Genomic DNA, 23,246 nt, shown 5'->3' with positions numbered 1-23,246 from the left:
AGATTTAAAAAGAACTAGTTAGGATTGCAGTTCTAGGAGAGATCTCTTTGGTAGTCCTCAGCAGGGACGTACAAGGTTATGTTTGTGCAATATTTGTATGTTCTGTTTTTATAGGAAAAACTATAAAAAGTTCTCTAAATTTTAAGCAAAATTCACTAGTTTAATATTTTAAAAGTATCTGTACTTAGAGTATTTTCCTATAATTAAATAAATATACTACAAGTAAGATTGTAAATTATTTAAGTTCTTTAAACTTGTTTTTAATAAAAGTGTAGCTTTTTTATGCTAGAAAACCATGATATACTTAAGGCACAAAGTGATCATTTAAGCAGAGATGCTTTTCTCCGGAGGAACAGAAACAGTTCACAAACATTCCTGTGGCTCATTTACAGCAACTGTTCCTATTTTCTAGAAAGACTAGGTATGGAAATTGGGAGGGGAGGGGGAAGCTGCTAAACTGAGTGGTGAATGCAGCAGAATTTGCTAAAGGAAGTGAACACTAAGTGTTTGTTTTCTCCCATCTCCTGCATAGATGTTGTTGCCTTCTAATTTAAAACTACTTTGAATTTAATTTTTAAACAGATCTTCTACGCATTCAACCAGCACCAAACAATGGTACCCATGGTAGTTTAAACTATCTTCTGAAGGCGCCTTTTTATGAACCATCTCATGCAGAAGAAGTGTCAAAGTTTTCTGTTTGTGGCTTTACTGTTCCATTGCCCACAGATACTCTAGGATGTTCATGCCCGGAGCTACAAAGTGTAAGTAATAACTTCATGTATCCATAAGAATGTAAAGGGGCAAACTCATCTATAACCAGAGTAGCTAACAACCAGGTTTGTGTTCTAGCTCAGATATTTACTAAGAGAATATGTGGTTTCTCTGAACCTTATCTGGAAATGAGAGGTACATTGTAAGATTAAGTATGTGAATATGTTTTGTAAGCTGGAAAGCACTATTTGGCAATTGTTAATCCACGGTGAGCTAACTGTCCGTAATCGTTCAAAACAGTGGAATCTCTTTGATTTCCCTCATAAACCATCTTTCTTACAGCTTAAGAATCAGACGGTCATACTCGGTTATTTCAGAGCAGAAATAGCCCGTGGGGGCAGGGACTGAGATCTGGCATCTGACACACCCACTAGGGTAGGTGCTGTGGAGTCTGCTCAGCCGGAAGCCTAGCATTTCAAGTGGGAGGTATTCTTCTGGGTAGTAGTGAAGAACCCTTTGATGAGAGGACGCTTGGAGGCTGCCTGACAGACAGTCAGCATTGGGAAGGTCTTTTTAGTGGATCAGATGCCCAGCTGAGTTCAGCAGCAGGATTTCAGATCCCAGGAGACTCTCAACCAGGTGAGATTCCAGTGCTAAGAGGCGTCTCCCAAAGGCAAGCAATCAGAACAGGAGCTCAGAATGCAAGGACCAAGCCCCGCTGTGAGAATTAAAGCACATGGGTGGGGCTGGGATATCGGAATGGAATTGGAGCCCACTATCGGGACTCCATCAAACTAAAACTAATGTCGAGGTGCATTTGATGCCAAGTCCCAAGGGTGGCTGTAAAGCTAAATAAACACCAGCTGCCTCAGGTAAGAATTCTTAGAGCCAGGGGTCAGGGAAGGCTTTCCATTCTCTGATCCTCAAAATAACATCATATCACAGAAATAAATGCATAAGTAAATTACCAACCAAAAAAGATTTAAAGGGGCAAAAGTCTAAACTTCCCAGTAAAAATCAAATCCATCCTGAAAATCAGAGTAAATGTGTGGGTTTCCTACCGCTCCAGATAACCTCAATGGAACCACTATTTAAAGTAATAATAATAAATATTATAAAGTGGGTGTTTTCTTCCCCACTTTAGAGATAAAGAGGGCTCCGAAAAGTTAGGTAAATTGTCCAGTGTCACAGAAGCTCGGTCTATGTGACTGCAAACCCCAAGTTCTTCTTTGTAAGGAAGGTCCCTTCCTGCTCAGTGTGGTCCCAGGATCAGCATCTGCATCACTTGCAAGCTCATTGGAGATGCAGAATCTCAGGCCCCCCGAGCTTGGGCTCACACTGAATCAGAATGTACATTTCAGCAAGACTCTCAAGGGAGTTTCGTGTGTGTGTGTGTGTGTGTGTGTGTGTGTGTGTGTGTGTATATTAAAGCTTGAGAAACCCTGGGATGTTGTCATCCCAGCTTAGTAATTGATTCCAGCTACGGTCAGAATGATCTGCCCCATCATCAATTACATCTTTGCAGACTCCCACACAAAAAAATGTATTCCTGGGAGTAGCAATGTCTCTATATTTCTGAGGTAGTGGCAGAACTGGAATTTAAACTCAAGTTAGTCTGGCTTTTTTGTTCCGTAGTAAAACATTCACGTGACTACTGCAGAAATAATCTTGATCACCTTTTAAAACATGTGTTGTTACTATGATTCACTTTCTCCCCATCTCCCATGTTATCTTGCAGAATGCTGACCTTGAACGCGTGAATCAAATGCTAAATCTCACCCAAGCTGAAAGTAGGTCAATAGAAAGCACGTTAAGTCTTCGATGTTTAGACCTAACAGAATACCATATTGCCTTTTGGAGGTTCTCCAAAATAAGCTTACAGGTTCTTTTGAACATAAAGATTTTCTTGCCAATACACAAGAGGGAAAAATGCCCCAGATCTAATAACAACAGTAGCAGCATGGAATAGTTATGATGGTCTCAAGCACTCAACAATTCCTTGAAATGGTGGTGCGTTGTCTACAGTTCCCTATTCACTTTTTTAGATGTGAAGAGACAAACTGCCTGGGTTTAAGTCCTATGTCTGCTTCTTCCCCTCTGTGTAACCTGGGCCAAATTACTTAACCTCTCTGTGCCTCAGTCTCTTCTATAGTAATGGTACTCACCTCACGTAGTTGAAAAGATTGAAAGAGTTAATCCTTGACATGTACACACTGCTATATTTAAAATAGATAACCAATAAGAACCTACTGTATAGCACAGGGAATGCTACTCAATATTCTGTAATAACCTAAATGGGAAAAGAATTTGAAAAAGAATAAATGCATGAATATATGTATAACTGAATCACTTTGCTGTACACCTGAAACTAACACAACATTGTTAATCAACTATGCTCTGACATAAAATAAAAATTTAAAAAAAGAGCTAACCCATGGAAAGAATGTAGAACAGTGCCTGCTCTGGAGCAATATTATTATTACCTGTTATCCCTTTTATTTTTTTACTTAAAAATAATTTTAACTGAAGTATAATTGATGTATAACATTTTATTAGTTTCAAGTGTACAATATAATGATTCAATATTTGTATATATTGCAAAATGACCACCACAATAAGTCTAGTTAATGTCTGTCCCATACATAGTTATAAAAACTTTCTTTTTCTTGTGATGAGGATTTTTAAGATTTACTCCCTTAGTGACTTTCAAATGTGCAATACTGTGTTATTAACTACAATCAACCTGTTATCTTTCAAGTATTCTTGTATTGAGCTCTCTAGGCCTGTTTCATCATTGTAAAATGGAAATACCTACTTTTAGAGTTGTTACGAAGACTAAATGAGTTAACATACGTGTGTACTTAGAATGGTGCCTGGCACACAGTAACAGTTCAGTAAATACGTTGGCTGTTTTGACAATCTTCTTATAATCTACTGAGTGTTATTCCATGGCATGAATACCCTGCACATTTTTTAACCATCAGTAATTGGTGGAATTTAGACTAATGGCAGATAATTAAAAATGAATAAATACAGTAGGCATACTTTTAATAAAATTCCAACTTCTTTCCTAGGACAATTACGAAAGTAAGTCATCTTTGTTATAAAGTATGTGCTTTTGATTTTAAAGTTTTATCTCTTTGGATATGTCTTGTGAACTGTTAGCTGTTTAGCTAAGTAATTTATATAAGCCTTAGTTTTATAATTTATAGAATGGAATAATAACACCTACCTCATAGGGTCGTTGTAAGACTTAAAAGAGGTTAAATATGTAAAATAGTTATCAGAGTACCTGGAAAATAATACTCCATCAGAGATGGGTAGTTACTATACATAGAAACATTTGCTAATTTTCACAAACATTTTAATTTTATGTTATTTTTATTTTAGTAAAAACAACAGGGAAACTAAATTTGCCATTTGGAAGGCCCAGGGTTATACAGAAGAACAAGGAACTCTGTCTTCTTTATCACAGGGAATACGTCAGTGGATTTGACAAAACTAGCAGGATGCCCCTTTGGAGTTCATATACAGTCCCTAAACCGGTAAGTTCCTGTGTCCATTGATTCACGCAGGCTGGAAAGAAATTGTAGTTCTTTACTATACTAAAAGTTGAATTTTGATTTGCAGTAGAGATCCCAAAGGGAGCTCAATGGACCTGTGGCTTGTATTGATAAGACAATGTCCCAGGTTTTACTTACAAGTACTTGTAGGTGCTACATGGGTGCAAAAGAGGAATACATTGTGTTTTGCCTGGAGAAAGCAGAGTGTTTATAGGCCAATTGGTTAATTGGTATGGCAGGTAGAAAAAAAGATTTCAAAGAGAAGCAACAGGAAGTACAGAGGCACACATTTCATTTGGTATTTCCCAAGTATATGGTGGGTGCACCTAAAAGGTGATGGTAACTAAGTTATAAAGGGTTTTGTTATTTATTTGATTACTTTAAAATACTATACTATCTGCTGTGTACCATGGTAGGCACAGTAAATACAATGTGAATAGAGGTAATCCTTCCCTAAAGGATCTAGTACTCTAAGAAGCCAGACTAGACTTACATGTATAGGTGTCCTATGTTACAGGTCTCTGCAGATTGAGGTTGAGAATCCAATTGTTTAAATCCTCTTACCTCTTTCACTATCTGGCAAACTCCTTTTCAATTAATGTCACCGGGACAATTGGCTACCATAAGAAAAAGAAATATTAGATCCCTACTTCACACCACATACAAAATTAAATTAACGGTGAATTTATAGACCTAAATGTGAAGCAAATCCATATTTTCCTTTGTGTATATCTTTATGACCTCAGGATAGACAAGGATTTCTTAGGACACAGAACAACAACAAAAACAAAACTTACATAGAGGAAACTGATTAATTTACTACATTAACATTAATGTGTGACCAAAAAAATGAAGTTATGGGTGGGACAATATATTTGCACTGCATGTAAGAAACAAGTGATGAGTATACAGAATACTAATTAGGATCCGGAATAGCTAGTAAATTTCTACCAATAAACAAGAGAATGGCAAGCATCTTAGTTAATAAATGGGCAAAGGATATGAACCAAGCAGTTGAAACTTATTAGCAATCAGGGAAATGTAAATTAAAGCAAAAATCAAAGTCTGCCAAAAATCAGCCCAAACACTCCTTCATGGCAGGAATGGTTTTATTTAACGTATTCCCCGGCACAATACCGCTGCCCAGTAAATGGTTATTGAGTGAATGCATCAGATAAATTAATCCCAACCATTATTTTTAAAGAACTAAAGATGAAGCAGTACTTCCAACCAGAAGGGTAAATAAATAATCAGGAAGCTGTTTTTGTAGAGAAAAATCTTAGTATTTTATATACAAAGATTCTGATGACAAACCCCTACCTATTACTGTTCTTGTTAAGGGTACAGATCTTCCATCTCTTTTTATGGAAAGGAAATGATTGGTTGTATCCAGTTCATTTACTCTTCTTGTTCCAATTCAAGATTTCTGGAATAAGCATATTTTCCCACTACTAATTATGGCTTTATGTGTTCTGAAAGTCAACTCTCCCGCTGACAATGGTTTAATTGTGGTCAGTGGTAGGAGAGCACTAATGTTGTTTTCCAACGTGAGCAAATATTTTACAAAGTTACCTGAGTTCATATGTATGGTTAATGACAACATCACTTTCTTAATATGCACAGTGTTCAGTTGTCTGTGATTTTCTTCAACATGCTATGAAGCGTACTATGAAACAATAATAGGAAGTTATTTATTCCTTAAAATGATTTCTATTTTGTTTTTGATTTTGAGAGCGGCAGTATATTCAAGGCCAGTTTTATTATTCAATTCTCTATTTTGGAAAGTCCAGGTACCAGGGATTATGTGGAGTTAAGGGGAATGTTTATGTGTTTAATACTTTCTCCTGCTGTCTTGCATTCCTGAATTTATATGAGCTTTAACGGAAACCAAAGGCAGAGAGATTTCAAGTGGTCTCAGACTAAGAGTTTAGTACAATTCTTTTTTTTGTTATTGTTTTAAAACTAGCTTCTTTGTTACCCAAAGTTCCTGTCCTTTCAGGATCCCACAGAACTACTTGTGTATTTCTCCTTCCATGTGAGAGGATGGAATTCTAGCAATTTTCTGCTTTCTAATTCAGAAATTGCTCTCTTAGTATGTCGTGGTTCAAGAAAATTACATACAAGGATGTTTTGAGATTCACAGAGAAATGTTGTAAATCAGCTCTGTGTCTGAAAAATCAGACTTTAAATAAGCACTTTTTGGAGCATGGATCCAATTGGCTTGTGTCTTTAAGTTTTATGGAACTTTTGTTTTTCTGTGGTTTTGGTGGGTTTTCTAATTGTTGTTGTTGTTATTATCTCAGAAGAGTTTGGGGGAAGTAGCTGTGATTTGAGATCATGGTCCTACAGCAGTTACTTCAAAACCATTAAGGTTGATCAGACTTTATAAGGGTTTTGCTTCTGGCCCTCCTCAGTAGGAAGATGAGAATTGTTTTTTATGTTGTTAGGTGGAAAATTAAAAATAATAGCAAGAATTACAATTATTTAGCATATCTAATTCAGAAATTGAATATGAAGTCGAAGGGCTTTTTCAGAGAAGAAAATCTAGTACACTTTGAAAAATCTCCCATAACTAAATTTTTACAAAGTCTTTTTTGTTTCTAAAGCTTGTTAGCACTGATAATGTAAATTATGACCCAAATGTGTTTTGTGAATCTTTAAAAACTAGGAACATTATTGTGTATTGCAAAAGGTTTTTTTTGTTTTTTGAACTATAAGAAATATTTTTCCCTATAGAAAAAAATCACAACCAGAAAAATAATTTAAACGTGTATAATTATCCTTACCATAAGGCAAGATCACAATTATCCAATCTTCAAATAAATATGTTTTATCTTTGACATTCAGTCTACAGATAAGGAGAGTCTATATAACTTCAATAAAAATAGTTTTATCCCTTGTTTAAGTTCTATTTTGTCTCCATGCCAGACTAGAAATGAAAGTATCTCACTTTCCTGTCTGTGCTTATCATCTACTTCCCTTGAAGAATTTTGAGAACTAGAGTTCAGATTTCATCTGAGTGTCTGAATTCTATTTATTGTTTTCCTGACTTTCTATCCCCTGGCTTAAAAAACTCTAAGGAACTCTGAACAGATGGAAGGATGAAACTATTTGTGTGTGTGTGTGTGTGTGTGTGTGTGTGTGTGTGTATGTGTGTGTGTGTGTGTTTCTGTAGGGGAGTGGTGGGGTAGTAAGGTGGTAGTTCACTATGCCTTTTCTCAAGAGCCCAAGATTCAGAAATGATGTGACTATACCTCCCCTCCATCCTTCTAGAGAGCTGCCTACTGCATGATCTCACCTTTATAAAGGAGGCCATATCCTGTCTTTCCCAGTCTTGATGTATTTATATTTGGGGGTTCAAGTTTGATATATAAGAAACACATCTAAGATTTTCAGTTAGCAGAAAATGTGTAACTATTTTTTAGTACTTTCTGACTAAATACATCCTGGTCCTTTTCTCCCAACCCAAAGTCTATGCCACTTTGAGAAAATAGTAAACATTTTGCCCAACTGAATTGTTTGAGCACAACTTCCATAGCTGCAGGCACATTAAAATTACAATAAACTTCCCTCCTTAAGATTTTTATAATTTTAACTATTGAATATAGGCACTTCGCTTTCCTTATATTGTGGAAAATGCATCAATGGCTGCATTCATATATTACATATTTCTTGAAGTAAAATGGTAAGGTGTGTGGCAGGAAAACATCAACTCACAATATTCTGGGTGTCTATAGGGCTGACTGGGTTGGCTGTCAATCTCCCTAGTTCTCCCACTTTGCATCGTCTCTATGTGCCCCTTTACACCAAGTGAAGAAACCTGGTCATTCAGAATTGTTCACTATATGTTTCTGAAAGAATATAAACAAATGTTTTTAGCTTTCTAGTATCGGCACCAGAAGGAGAATGAAATAAATGGTGGGAGCGGGTACACTGCATCTAATACTAATATCTTCATATTTCTTGGTCTACTCCTTGTTTTGGTGACTATATCACTGAGGAGCTTCCTAAGAAAGGAAGAGGAGAAGATACATATTGGAGACTTTATGCATCTCAAAGTGTTTTTATTCTATCTATATGCTTAATTGAGGGCTTAGCTTTAGAATTTTAGAAACAGTTTTTCTTCAAAATTAATAGGACATTAGACTTCTAATGTGTTTATATGTGCCTTCCTTTTTTCCATCTCTTGTCTTTACTTCACTTTTTGAGAAATATCTGCAATTTCATCTTCTAGAGCTTATTGAAAATTTTATTTCTGCTGTCATATTTTTAAATCCCAAGAGCTCTTTCTGTTATCTCTTTCCTTTTTAAATGCTTTCTGCTCTTTCTCTATGGATACCGTACATACTCTCATCTCTGTGAGAAGTGAGTTTTCTTCTGCTGTCTGTATTGTCTCTTTTTCTTCTTGGTTCCTCTCCCCAACCCCAATGCATATCTGGTGGTCCTTGGCTGTCAGCTCATAATTTAAGGGTGAGGCACTAAGCTACAGGGCTGAGCTTGCCAGCTGATAGGCTTCATTACAGGTTAATCAGGAGGAGAGCCAGACATTTTGTTGGGGACTCCCAATTGTATCTAGTTTTCTTTTCAGGCTGGTTTGTTTTTCAAAGAAAGGACACTTCTCATGTGAACCAACATACACGGGCGTGATGAGACTGGAGGGAATCTTACCATTCAGTGCATAGATTTTAAAATTTAATTCCATTGCTTTCACCTGCTTTCCAGGGTGCCTTGTGTCCTTTAGTCTGGTTGTCTCTTTGGATCAACCTCCTCAGTGAGTAAAGCTTCTGTCTGGCCTCTTTTACAGACTTTCAACCTATCCTCTTCTTTCCAACTTTACATACATTCCCTGTCTTTAGAAGACTCCAAGTTCTATGCTTCTGGTGTTCTACAGAAGGAATCAGTTTCTTTGGGCTTTTCCCAACCAGAGGCTCTTTGTTATCAGTGTTTACTGGTTTACCAAGTCAAGGTTACAGTAGTAAACACATATGCTTATCTGACTTCCAGTTTCTGAAAATTTCTTATCATCTCTTATGTGTCTTCATCATTACTGTTCTTTTAATGGAATTTCAGAGGGGAGCAGAGGTAAATGTTTGTGTACAATCAAGTTGAGAAATTTACTCCACTGCTGTATAGTGTTTTCCATCCGGAGTGTTACAGCATGTTAGGCGTACATCCTCTGCTTGTGTTTCCCCTCATCTTCATCTCCTTCCTGTCCTGTATCTCATCACGGAGCTCTCCTGCCTATGAATGTAGCACACAGTGTGTGCTGCCTTTTCCTTTGTGAATTGATCTTGTACATTTTATTTATTTACTTTTCCCCAGCTTTATTGAGATATAATTGACATATAACATTGTGTAAGTTTACAACGTGTACAGTGTGATGATTTGCTGTGTGCACATATTATAAAATAATTACCACATATGTTTTAGACACCATAGCTAATTTTTGCTTTTAGCACAATATAGTGAATAGAGGAAGAACATTCTAATTTAATTTAATCTTCTTTTTTATAAATTATAAAATAATTTTTAAAGAAATATATATGTTGTGGGCAGTAGAGGGCATATAAATCAAAATTTCTGAAAAAATTAAATGAATAGCAAAATGTTTACATACTCATAATTGTATGCTCATCAAAATATGATTATGTAATACTGTATTACCTTAAGTACTTAGGCAGCACATTTATAGATGCCTGCTAGTAAATAAATTATTGTATTAGTCTTTAAAGTTGCAAAGAAAATTATAAAAATATATTCCTATATTTCAAGGTGAATAAAGCATAGCTACAAATTTATTAAAGTCCCCAAATAAGTAAATTTATACAACTACAGCTTCTTTGAGTTAATCTTAGGTTAATTAGAAGTTCTTGCTCAACTGAAGAATATTATCCTTAAGTCATATCTGTATTTTAAAAATAGTTTATATTTTATTTTCAATTTTTATTTGCAAACACAGTATATATCACCACCTAAAGTTAGAGCCTGAAATAGATTTGGGTTTTTAGCAGTAGCTCCCATTATCCCTCTGCACTCAATTCAGGTTTTAACCTGCAAATATTCCTTTCCAAGGTGTATTTGATTTGCCCTTCCCGTGTCCCTAACCAGAAGGGAACCACAGAAGAAAACATTGCTGAAGACATCCATTTCCATTGCTTGTGTAGACCTGATTCACTAACAAAATAAGAAAAGGTTAAATGAAAAACATTCTAGGGAAGTTACAAACCAAGTAAGGCGATGGGTGAGCCACAATGTGGGCGTCATTTTTTTTTTTTTCTTTTCTCTCTTTCAACAGGGAGACACATCGCCTCTTCCTCCCACTGTCCCAGACTGTCTGCGGGCTGATGTCAGGATTGCTCCTTCTGAGAGCCAAAATTGTTCCTTCTCTTTAGCAGACAAGAATATCACCCACGGCTTCCTCTATCCTCCTGGTTTGTATAACTCTTTTTTAGAGCAGCAGCTTAGAAAGCCCTCATCAGCTGGATGTGGGCATGTGCCCTAAACATATGCTCCCCACCAAAACTACCTGCTTGGGCTGAACTAGCTGCCCAGGAGGCTTCCAGTGATTGTGGACTGGCCTGGAGAAGTGCAACAGCTATAATAAAGACTAATAAATTTTGCACTGGGAACCACACATCAGCTCTAATCTGGCCCAGATGTTCAGAGAGTTCGGCAGGTTTAAGTTTAATTTTAAAACTGAAGATTCTTTGGAGAGGGACACAAGCGTCTAAAAAAACACTTTTTTTTTTTTTTTTTTTTTTCTGGTAACTGGCCAAGCTAAGGCTTGCATTGAGAATGCCGCTGTGCCTGTGAAGACAAATCAGGCTGGAATTGGGGCCTCTCGCTCAGGCTGTATATCCAACAGCTTTATGGGGATTAAGCAGCTGAATAAACTTGAAATATTTTTTCAGGAAGCTTCTCTCTCGGGAACGGAAAAAAGCCAGTGTGATTTTTCTAAAACCCAAATCTCTTCTCTGTTCAGCAGGGATTGTAATTTCCTTGATTTACTCATGAGATTTTCAACAATTTCAGCTTCTGAGAATGGGTTTTCTCCAGATATTTGGCTTCATTTTTCTGGAAGCCATGACCAAAGAGGTCAATTTAGAGATTTATAATTTAGAGGTTCTGAGATTTATAGTGGGGAAAAAAAGGCCTAGTGAAAGCAAATAGCACATCAATGTAAAATTCCTAACAGAGAATTAGGATAATAAACTGATATATCTTGTTACAATATCTAGAGACAATTAGAGCGCCACCAAATTTATGTAAACCCTAGGATAAACCTTAAATAGTTGCAACATTTTATTAATAAAAAATGTTAAATTGGCATTATAAAATTGTATCTGTTAAGCCCTAAGATATTGGTTGGTTTATAAATGTTTGTCTTGACAAGGAAATGAAATGAAAAACTAAACAGCTTGTCTCAAAAAATATTAAGGATTGAATGAAACCACCTTCTAACTCTCCATTACAAATTGTTAGCATTTCCATTATAAGCAGATTCTTATGTTTCCTGAAAAGAAGATAATGTTATGTTCATTGACTTTACAACTTTCAAAGTTTAGTTTAACAAGTAGAAAAGGCTTGTAGAGGATCTGAGGACCGTGAGTAGCATGTGAAATCTTAAAGAAAAAGACAAAAAATCTTGCTTCTCCTTGCCTTTTGGTTCCCATACATTGACCTTTCATTTGGGTATTAGTTAAGGTAGCCAAGAGTAGTTTAAATGTAAAAAACATTATAATAAACATTCATAGGCTTGCAGCAGTTTAAATCCTCACAATATTTCAGTGAGAGAGATGCCATGAGACAAATGAAGTACAGAGGGACATAGCGCTTTGCCCAAGTGGGTCAGCTGGCGGGCAGTGGAGCTGGGATTCCAACCCGGGCAGTCTAGTTCCAGAGCACACAGGCTCAGCACACACTCCTCTAGATGGCAAGTCCATGTGTCTTCAAAGCCAACCATTTGTGGTGCTGTCAGCAGTCTTCACTGAGTTAAAACCCACTTTCTTAAGAAAATTTTACTTTGGAAGAGTTATTTATCATAGCATCATCATCATTATTATTATTATTATTATTTTTGCGGTACGCGGGCCTCGCACTGTTGCAGCCTCTCCCGTTGCAGAGCACAGGCTCCGGACGTGCAGGCCCAGCAGCCATGGCCCACGAGCCCAGCCGCTCCGTGTCATGTGGGATCCTCCTGGACCGGGGCATGAACCTGCGTCCCCTGCATCGGCAGGCGGACCCCCAACCACTGCGCCACCAGGGAAGCCCATAGCATTATTATTTTATGTATATTCAATAATGATGCTTTCCTATCGGTATTATATTTGTTTTCTAGAGACTGCTGTAACAAATTACCCACAAACTTGGTGGCTTAAAACAACAGAGGTTTATTCTCTCAAAGTTCTAGAGGCCAGAAGTCTGAAATCAGGGTGTTGACAGGGCCATGCTCCCTTTGCAAGAGAGAATCTAGGGTAGAATCCTTCTTTACCTCTTCCAGCATCTGGGGGTTCTAGGTGTTGCTTGGCTTGTAGCTGCATCACTCCAGTCTCTGCCTCCATCTTCGCATAGCTTTCTCCCCTGAGTCTCTCCTCTTCTCAATCCTCCTTCTCCTTGTAGGACACCAGTCACTGGATTTAGAACCCACCCTAAATCCAGGATAATCTCATCTTGAACTTTTAATTACATCTGCAAAGACACTATTTTCCTACCTATCACATTCAGAGGCAATGGGGAGTTAGGACGTGGACCTACCTTCTTGAGGGTCACCAGCCCACTATAGTTATCAATCAAATGCATAAAACTGCCTGCATTATTGATGACTTCCACTGGAGAGTGCTTTGTATCTCTGTGTTTTGTGTGTTAATAAATTTACATTAGTATGTTATACTAATGGGCCTACTATGTGGAATGTCATACTTTCTCTTATAGCTAGATTTAATAAAATTCATTTGTTTTGCAGCAAACAATAGAACTTCTGATAGTCAATATGATGCTTTAATTACAAGTAATTTGGTCCCTATGTATGACGCATTCAAAAGTAAGTATATACTTAGATTATGAATCTTAAAATACCCAAGTGACTCTTTGAACTTCTAAACTAAACACATCTTTTATTGCAATTTGTTTCTGTTATCAGCCATTTTGTTCTAATTTTTTTTTTGGCCGCACCTTGTGGCATGTGGGATATTAGTTCCCCGACCAGGGATTGAACCCGTGCCCCCTGCAGTGGAAGCATGGTGTATTAGCCACTGGACCTCCAGGGAAGTCCCTGTTCTAATGTTTTAAATATGGAAACAGGAAGGATGTCTAACGTAAATTCTTTTTAACTTACTTCAACTTTGGGTGACTTGTTGCTAGAATTTTGATAATTTTTTAATCCTAATTTTACTGTAAAGAGCTAACCACAAAATAAAATTCTACTGATACTCACCATAAGTAAATGAAAAGTGTTTGTCCCTAGAGTCACAATTAATAAGGCAGTGTATGTGTTCTGACCATTTTTTAATACAGTCTCCAAAGCAACTCAGCCCTAGGGAGGCATTTGGAGACATATTTAACTGTAATTTCGAGACTGTAACTACATCAGCAACAAAAAGCTATCATGGATGTGGCTGTTTATTTTTGTTGCATAGACTACTTTGCAGTATTACTCAATGACCACTGACAAGTATTAAAGCAGAATTGGATGCTATTTAAATGTACCTGTTTATAATAGAAAATATTTCCATGTTCAATACAGGCAGACATTTTTAACCCTTTATTCTTTTATTTTTAGCAATGTGGAATTACTTCCATAGTGTTCTTCTTGTAAAACATGCCATGGAAAGAAATGGAGTCAATGTGGTTAGTGGACCAATATTTGATTATAATTACGATGGTCATTTTGATGCTCCAGATGAAATTACAGAGTAAGTAATTTGAAACAAAATGGACTTTTGATTTGGCAATAGGGTATCATAAGGGGAAACCTCAATATTTAAAATTAAAGCTCAGCCTTCTAAACATTACATAACATATTTATATAGAGATGCAACTGTTGACTATTTTCAACTAGTCTATCTAAATATTTAGCAAAAATTTTATATGGCAAAGATTTAAACTAATAGGCAAAGAAAAAAATGTCCAGGAATAGTTTAGAAAAAATTTTATTTGGAAAATTTCTAAACTAATGTGAAAGGGAAGACGTGGTTTTGTCAAGGTTAAGGAGGTAGGGAAGACTCACTGTGCTATCAGTAAATAGAGAAGCAGTTCAGCAATAAATAAAAAAAATCAAGAAGTGACTATTCAAAATACTGCCCAGGGCTTCCCTGGTGGCGCAGTGGTTGAGCGTCCGCCTGCCGATGCAAGGGACGCGGGTTCGTGCCCCGGTCCGGGAAGATCCCACGTGCCGCGGAGCGGCTGGGCCCGTGAGCCATGGCCGCTGAGCCTGCGCGTCCGGAGCCTGTGCTCCGCAACGGGAGAGGCCACAACAGTGAGAGGCCCGCGTACCGCAAAAAAAACCCAAAAACAAAATACTGCCCAATATTTTGGATAGTGGATGATTCATAAAAGTATCTCCCAGGAGATAGTGTAGGCTTCCTATAGAAAACTAGTCCTACTAAACTGTACATCTTTGGACTAAACCTGGTCATACACGTTGCTAAGAATTACTTTTGAACTCAGCACACAGGAATAGAGAGTTTTAGAAGTGTCATCCATGATTTCTCTTTATTATCAAAATGGACAGTGCTGAACTCTTGTACTAAGCCTAGATTATGTAAAGCAATGATTTATACTCATACCTTCTGATAAGATAACATTCGTCATCACTAAGTGTGTGGCCTTAAATTTTGTTTGCCTTGTCCTTATTTCAGTGTTTATTGACCCTGTCTTTCACCATTTAATAATCCTAGCAAACAATTTGATAGCACTTTACTCCATGCTAGGTATGCTTCTAAGAATTTACAGATACTTCATTTAATCTGAAAAACATCCACATGTTAGATTCCATTAGTTCCCATTTAGAAAAGGAAACTGAGGCACAGAGAGGTTAACTAACTTGTCTAAGTTCCACAGCTAAGTAGTAAAGCCAGAACCCAGACAGTCTAGCTCTGATTCTAAATCACAGTAATACATTACTACTTATACCAGTTCATTTTCCTTTTAGTGGACTCACACTAATAGCTTACCTTTACTTTGCATTTGAAACTTTTAAAAGCACTTTCATGTTTGTTATCTGAGACTAAAGGACTGTCGTATCAGTTGTATGGATTTGTCCCTGTCTATGCTGCGAAGTTGGTAGCATAAGAAAACCTCCGTGTTAAAGTTGAGGAAAGTTAGAAAGTCATAGACTATTAGAGGATTAGTACACATCCAAACGACTAGTAGAAGTGCGCAGCTACAATTGAAATCCCAGCTCCTTCATTTCCAGCCCCTACTCTATTAGGACACGTCACTGTGATGTATAAGTCAACAAAGCTAGGAGGCAGAATACCATGCTCTGCTTTTCATTGTATTTTAATATTTTCCCATGATGTTAAAATGACCAGGCTTGGACTTCTATAATCTTGATTCAGACTCATTAAGGTTTAAAAATGTGTGGTAAGATTTTGTATTTTCTATTTATTTACTTTCTTTTACTATAATTTTACTTTGACATTTCTTTAAAAATATAAAAAGACATTTCTAATCTTCAGAAGCAAAAGTATAATAACATCAAATCTTTTCAATTATGTTTTTAGATATGTAGTCAACACCCGTGTTCCCATCCCAACACACTACTTCGTGGTCTTGACCAGTTGTAAAAATACGAGCCAAACCCCCAACGCCTGCACTGGGTGGTTGGACGTCTTACCCTTTGTCATCCCTCACCGACCTACCAACGTGGAGAGCTGTCCCGTGAGTATGCTCCTGGAGAGGCCCTGGGCCCTGAGAAAATGATTAGTCAGAGCTCATCTGGGGTTTCATAAAAGTGGCTCTGACTACAGTATACTTTTTAGGTGTTTCGTGGGTTAGAGTTGTAGTAAATATGACCTCAGTTTTGAACTTTTCCTTAGACTGTTGATCTCTATGTAATTAATATCAATTTAAACATGTATATGCTTACATGAACATGTGTTTATATATGCATGTCATATATTTTATTTAGATGTATTTTATTCACATTCACTAATAAGGAAAGGGGTTGTATCTTATTAGGCTTTTTATTCTGAATGCAAACCTTAAGGTTCTGTCCCAAAGTTGGCACTAAATTAATGTTTCTTAAATGAATATGTAAATATAAAAATTCCATCGACTTGAAACATGAGGTCTGAAAATACATATATATATAGTATGTATATATATGTGTATATATATTTACCTAAATACATATATGTATTTACAAAATAAGTTAGCTCGAATAACATTCCTTTTTTAACATCATGAATTAGGCCACCTCAAAACCTTTTGGATCAAAGCAAATTATATGTAAATAGTTACTTCAACTTCATATATGTTCTTTCTAGAAAAACATATGTATTCTGGTAATTGGGTTTTACTGAAGTCATTCAGCTAATATATTGAATACCTATTAAGTAAACATTATCACGATAGAAGCTTTTTAGAATGCACCAAGGAAGAATACATTGTCTCTGCCCTCAAGGAGTTCATATATAACTTTGATATATAAATGAGATACAGACACATAAATGGGCCAGTCGATCATATAAGAATTATTTTAAAAATTAGAAGTAAGAGACATTACAAAGTTGGGATTCATTGTCAAACACTGTTGTAAGTATTTAGTGTTTCAAATTCAAAACACTTTTGGCTGGAATAACAAATAAAGGTTACATAAATTGAGGTGGGAGTAGGGCTGAGCCCTGAAGAATGGGCAGAATTTGAACAGATTGAAAGGATTAGGAAGACTCTTCTGTGGAGGAAATGAAGAAGGGAGGGACTTGGCAACTGGCTGGATGCAAGAATCAAAGGAAAAGGGAGACTCAAAGCTGAATCAGAGATTTTAAATGCAGGTAATTAGGGGAAAAAAAAGAGGGAGGTTAGGAATGAGAACTGTTTTGGCAGGTAGGTAGGATAATTAAGTGTAGGTACATCTGGTTTGTAGAAATGGGTGTTCACATGGAAAATCCCATGAGCTAGTAGAGATGGAAGTTAAAGCTTAGGTTCTAAGCCAGGTTGGGATTCATCTCTATTCTTTCATCTGTTCAACACATAACTGCCTTCATCGTACTGTGTGCTATGGGCAATACACAGATAAATCAGACGTGAATTCTAGCAGAAAAGGCTCATAGTCTATCACTTAGAAGCCTAGTAAAATAAAAGAAAGAAAAATAAGTGGCACAAAGAGGGACAGATAAAATGTAGTAGGATTTCAAAAGAAAAATACTTTCTGGTAAGGAAGGCTTGAGTCTTGAAGATAGGATTTGGACTTGAGTGTTGAATGGTTGCTTTCAGTGACTCAAGATGGATGGCAAAGTTTAGAGGCTAAGCAGTGTGTCACTCATAGTCCTAGAATGAGGAAGAGTTTCCAAACAAGAAGCTATCAGGAGATGTTGTGTAGTTGAATCTCTTCCTATTTGTCCTGTCAGAAGTTTATTTAGTCGAGACAAGGGGAAGCCATCATTCTTCACTTCATCTTCCAGTGGCAGACTTTGGTGACTGATAGGGTGTGGTGCTCCTTTCCACTGAATCAGGAATAAATAGTTCTTTATCATAGAGGTTCTAGATAGCCATTTTGGATTGGTTAGAATGGGTGCGAAAAGAAGAAATGATTCGCTATCCCTGGTCTAGGCCCTTATTGTCTTCTATCAGGACTTTTGAAAATGAATTTTAAGTAGTTTTACTGTCTCCTGTCCTCCTCTCCTTCACCTCTGTATTTCACTATCAAGTCGCTCATCTTAAAATTAATTTTTCATGACGACGTCCTTTCTCATCCATTTGATTGTCTATCTACCCTGAATAAAACTACAAAAATAAACAAACAAAAATCTCCCAGCCTGTACTTAAGGCTCTTCACCATTTACCCTCAGTTGACTTTGCAGACCTAAGTTCCAGGCGAACTGAGGTTCTTGAAATTACTTGAACACCCCTTGATTTTCCCTACCTCCATGTGCTTGCCCACGCTCTTGTCTCTTCTAGAATGTCCTTCTTTTCCATCTGCTAAAAATTCCACCTACACCTCAAGGTAAAGTACAAATGATATGAAGCTTTCCCTGAACATCCAATGTGGAGATGATCTCAAAATTAACAGGGCATCATCTCTATTGAATAAGACATGATCACTAATAAATTGGACATATTCCAAAATTTTAAGGAATTGGCAGTATAGTAATCAGACTATGATATCTATAAAGATAACAATGAGGCATAATATGATGAGTATGAAACAAACTTAAACCAAGCTATAATTATAAGAGAGATTGTGACCTTAGTAAGATGTGACTGTCAATTAGATATAGGGAGGGAAGTGAGGATAGAGCCAAAGGTGACTGAAAATTTAGGTGTGATTGGCCAGGAAATATATAAGACAATCAGTTGTTTTGGGAAGGATACATTTGCTGTTGGTGGTCTTCCGATTAAGAAACTAGTTGAGGGCTCCCCTGGTGGCGCAGTGGTTGAGAGTCCACCTGCCGATGCGGGGGACACGGCTTCGTGCCCCGGTCCGGGAAGATCCCACATGCCGCGGAGCGGCTGGGCCCGTGAGCCATGGCCGCTGAGCCTGCGCGTCCGGAGCCTGTGCTCCGCAGTGAGAGGCCACAACAGTGAGAGGCCTACGTACCGCAAAATAAATAAATAAATAAGAAACTAGTTGCATATCTAGGAGGGTATGTGAGAAGCAGTATAGAATAGAACGCAAATGCATGAGTTTTGGAGTTGGATATCTGGGTTCAGTTACTGATTTGGCCTCTTTGGGTAAACAACTGAGTGTCACTTTCTTCAAATGTATAAAAAACTCACCCCCTCATGATGTTGTTTTGAAAATTAAATATTTCATATAAACCCCTAAGAATTCTAAATACATAGTAAGCAAATGGTAGCCATTATAAAGAAATCACATTTTATTAAGCAATTACATTCTAAAGTCAACATAAAGTGAAATTGTTTACAGATAAAATCACCCAGAATCAAATCACCCACGAAGTACTGTACATACACAAGCTGTACCCTAATAAGTGCAATTCAGCCAACATTTCCACCAGCATTAGAAGAGGTAATTGTGCTTTAAGCACCCAATGAAATAGGCTTTCTTTAAGCGTCATGTTGTATGAACATTCTGCACTTTTAAATATTCTAATCACTGAGTGGGGGGAAGGTACTCGCACTATAAAATGTTTAAGGGAACAGATGCCAGTTGTAGAAATGGTAGATTCACGATTCCACCTCACACTTGATGTAGCGAACTAGATTCTTATTTCCTTATATATTTTCCGTCTTCCTTTGTTCTTCCATCATTTCTTTCCTCCTCCTTTTTCTTTTTTTCCCCTCAACTTTGTATGGCTGAATTCCTGTCAGATAAATGAGAATGCTGCCATAACTCCAAGTGACTATCGTTATTGTAACTTAGTATATATTGGAAATGCAATTGGGGGTACACGGTTGTACTGTAAATAGAATTAGGGGTAGACAATACAGGTATGGAACTTGGAAGAGAACAGAACTGTAGAGATAGATTTGGTATTAAATCACGGGAGTGAAATAAAATTTCTGAAGGGGAGAAAATAGAGAGAAGAGATCCAAAGATCAGATGGAGGAAAATGTCTATTCTTCCAGGATAGAAAAAACTAAAGTCAGCTGAGGAAACAGAAGGTGTCATCAAACAAGTAAGCAGAGCTATGGAAGACAAAGAAGGAACTTTTAGAAGCTTGGGGTAATAGCTAAGTGAAAGGTCTACAAAAATTCTACTGTTAGGTCATCCTTGACAAAATGGTTTTGTCAGTGTGATGGCAGTGATAACGAGACTGTAAGTGAATAAGGAAGAGATTAAGGAGGTGGTTAGGGAAGAAAAATACTGAAACTGGTATTGCCTCAAAAAACTAACAAATTGAGTTGTATTTTAGGTGTATACAATACTTCTATTTATGTAACAGGTCTAGTACATATGTAATCAACCAACAAATTTTATATATATATATCTAAAAGCATATATTTAAATATGGCTCATAAAAACTTGATATACACAAGGCTTTTATTCTCTTGGGATGCAGTGGTACAGCTAGAACAGCTGTCTACAGCTGGCTTCTGTTCAGATTGGTTGGTGCTGGTGAACTATCTGATATGGAATAGCTTGAGTATCACCCCTGCCTAGTTATAATTATGTTGTACTTAAGATCATTTAAGTACATTTCATTTCATTTAAGATCATTAAGATCATTTCATTGCAGTTTTAAAAAAGCGAAGACTGTCAGGTATTCCCTAAACATTCAGTTAGATGGATACCAAATAAGCTGGGAGAAAATAGAGTTATAAAAGCCATGGGGGGGAAACTTTATGAAAAACGTCATCAAAACTATTAAATGTTACTAAAATGTGAAATAGTGCAAGCAAGAAAAAAAGACTGAATTGGATTCCCATTAGAAATATGAGTTAATATTAGTACATCACATATTTATTTTAAAAAATAATAACTCACCTCATGAATCTCACATGGAGAAATACTTCAGAGGTTCAAAACAGTGGTTTCGTCTTATACTTCCTCTGGCTCAAATAGTAGCTGCCTATTTTAATCTTGCATATTTAAAAAACAAGTGAACCAGTATGCTGAAGTCAACTGAAAGTCATTTAAGCAGACTCATCTAATTAAACAAACTTGTAAACTTTCTTACTTTTAAAAAATTTAACTGGAAATTTAGCAATATCATATGAATGTCAGGAAATTAATAAATAAAGAATAAGGAATTTCACAGAAATCCATGGCTCTAAATTATTGCACTAACCTTTATATATACAGTGTATATAGTATAAAACATTTTTTTACTATACTATTTATTATACTGTTTTAAACTATACTGTTTTTTATATGTAGTTAAAAACCTATTGAAAGTCAAATGGCCAAGAAATATCTGAAAAGATACTCAATATAACTCAGGGTAATAACACTTAAACAGGGATAAAGCACTATTTCACATCATGGTTTGGTAAGGATGTGGGGAAATGGGGATTATCCTCCATTGCCAATGGAACTATAAATTGGTATAAACACTTTGAGGAGTGCTAGGTTTAATATCTGGTGAAGTTAAAGTTACATGTACTCTATGACCCAGCAATTCCACTTCTATATCCTAGAAACTCATGTTCTTGAACACAGAAGCCATGTGGTAATTTATCATGACACTATTATTTATAATGCCAAAAATACTAGCAATATGGCAATAAAAAAATAAACTGTGCTACCACAAACCATAGCTAAAAACAAAAGACTTAACTAGATCTAGATATTTCATTATGAATAGATTACAAACATAATATTGAATGAAAAAGTAATTATAGAATGCCACTTACATGATTTCTATAAATTTGAAAACATAAATCAATGCTATATATTGTATACTGATGTACAGTAAAAGTGTAAAAACACAAACTGGATTCACACTGACTCATGATAACGATTAACTCTGAGTAGAGGAATGTGGGGACTTAACTTCATCTTTAATGTCTCATTTTTTTAAAAAAATTGTATCTGAAGTGAATATTAAAATGGCTGTGGGCTTCCCTGGTGGCGCTGGGCCCGTGAGCCATGGCCGCTGAGCCTGCGCGTCCGGAGCCTGTGCTCCGCAACGGGAGAGGCCACAACAGTCAGAGGCCCGAGTACCGCAAACAAACAAACAAAAAAAAAGCAACAACAACAACCAAAAAAACACAGGAAAAAGGACAACTTCTAAGTTATAAAAGATCTTTCTGTTAATGAAAAATCATGCCCCAGGGAAAATAGTCTTTTGTTTTTCTTTTTCAGGAAAATAAACCAGAAGCTCTTTGGATTGAAGAAAGATTCAACGCACATGTTGCCCGGGTCCGTGATGTGGAACTTCTTACTGGGCTTGACTTTTATCAGGAAAAATTACAGACTGTCTCTGAAATTTTGCAACTAAAGACATATTTGCCCACATTTGAAACCATTATTTAACTTAATATATAAGACAACTTTGGCAAACTGTAAATGATTTTTTCTGCTGAAGAATGTAAAAGTTTTCTATTTTTCCTTGACTCCTCTAAAAGCCATGTTGTATAATTTTCATTATTCTCTTCTCTTCTTCATTTCAATAAAAATATATTATTTTAAAGTTGTACAGTTTTGCCAGAGATTGTGCTATGTTGTTCCTTGCTTATTATATTTATTATCTCACTTATAATCCTGGGCTATATTTTTCTTCCCAGCATTATCTAAATAGAAGGGAGAGTAGGAGAAGTAGGTCTCCCTTTTGAATCAGTTCTACATCAGTTTTGTTATAAAACTTTTTATACTTGGCAATCAGGCAATATTTATTAAAATAAAAAGTACACATTACCTTTATTCAGTAATTTCATTTGTAAAAGTGGTGTCAACAGATATACTTTGCAGAAATGCATGAAAATATCATCTTTTACGAAGACCAGAAGGTAACCTAAAAGACTTGTTGAGCAAATTATGGAGTTTATTTAAGCAATCAATGGGATGCGATTCCACTACTATAAAGAAAGAAGTTGATCTACATATTGACTGTATGACTATTGTTCAATGAAGAGAAGTGGTAGAATAGCATGTATAGTATACTATCATTTTTCAGGGGCTGGCAAAACTTCTCTTTAAGTGTTGGATAATAAAATTTTTCAGGCTGTACAGACTCTGCTGCAACTACTTAACTCTGCCATTACACCAAGGAAGTAGTCATAGATAATATGTAAAAGGAATTGGAGTAACTGGTGTCCAACAAAACTTTATTTACAAAAGTAGATGGGGGGCTAGAGTTGGCCCATGGTCTGAAGTTTGTCAACCTTGATTTGTACACTAAAGCC

At 36.5% G+C, this 23,246-nt stretch overlaps 1 protein-coding gene across 1 annotated transcript in view; it reads left to right on the top strand.

Annotated features, from left to right (window-relative positions):
- ENPP3 (ectonucleotide pyrophosphatase/phosphodiesterase 3) overlaps positions 1-22,404 on the top strand; it is a 64,383-nt gene extending 41,979 nt beyond the window's left edge. Inside the window, exons 18-25 of the mRNA XM_065888463.1 lie at positions 583-761; positions 2,450-2,501; positions 4,102-4,256; positions 10,570-10,705; positions 13,237-13,314; positions 14,053-14,185; positions 15,998-16,154; positions 22,207-22,404. Of these exons, the coding sequence (XP_065744535.1) occupies positions 583-761; positions 2,450-2,501; positions 4,102-4,256; positions 10,570-10,705; positions 13,237-13,314; positions 14,053-14,185; positions 15,998-16,154; positions 22,207-22,377 (1,061 nt within the window). The 3' untranslated portion in view covers positions 22,378-22,404. The remainder of the gene's footprint in view (positions 1-582; positions 762-2,449; positions 2,502-4,101; positions 4,257-10,569; positions 10,706-13,236; positions 13,315-14,052; positions 14,186-15,997; positions 16,155-22,206) is intronic.
- The last annotated feature ends 842 nt before the right edge of the window (positions 22,405-23,246 follow it).

Source organism: Phocoena phocoena, chromosome 12, assembly GCF_963924675.1.
Source record: "Phocoena phocoena chromosome 12, mPhoPho1.1, whole genome shotgun sequence".
NCBI classification, from domain to species: Eukaryota; Metazoa; Chordata; class Mammalia; order Artiodactyla; family Phocoenidae; genus Phocoena; species Phocoena phocoena.
Note: the sequence above shows the minus strand (reverse complement) of the source record. Positions and strands in the feature narration are given on the sequence as shown.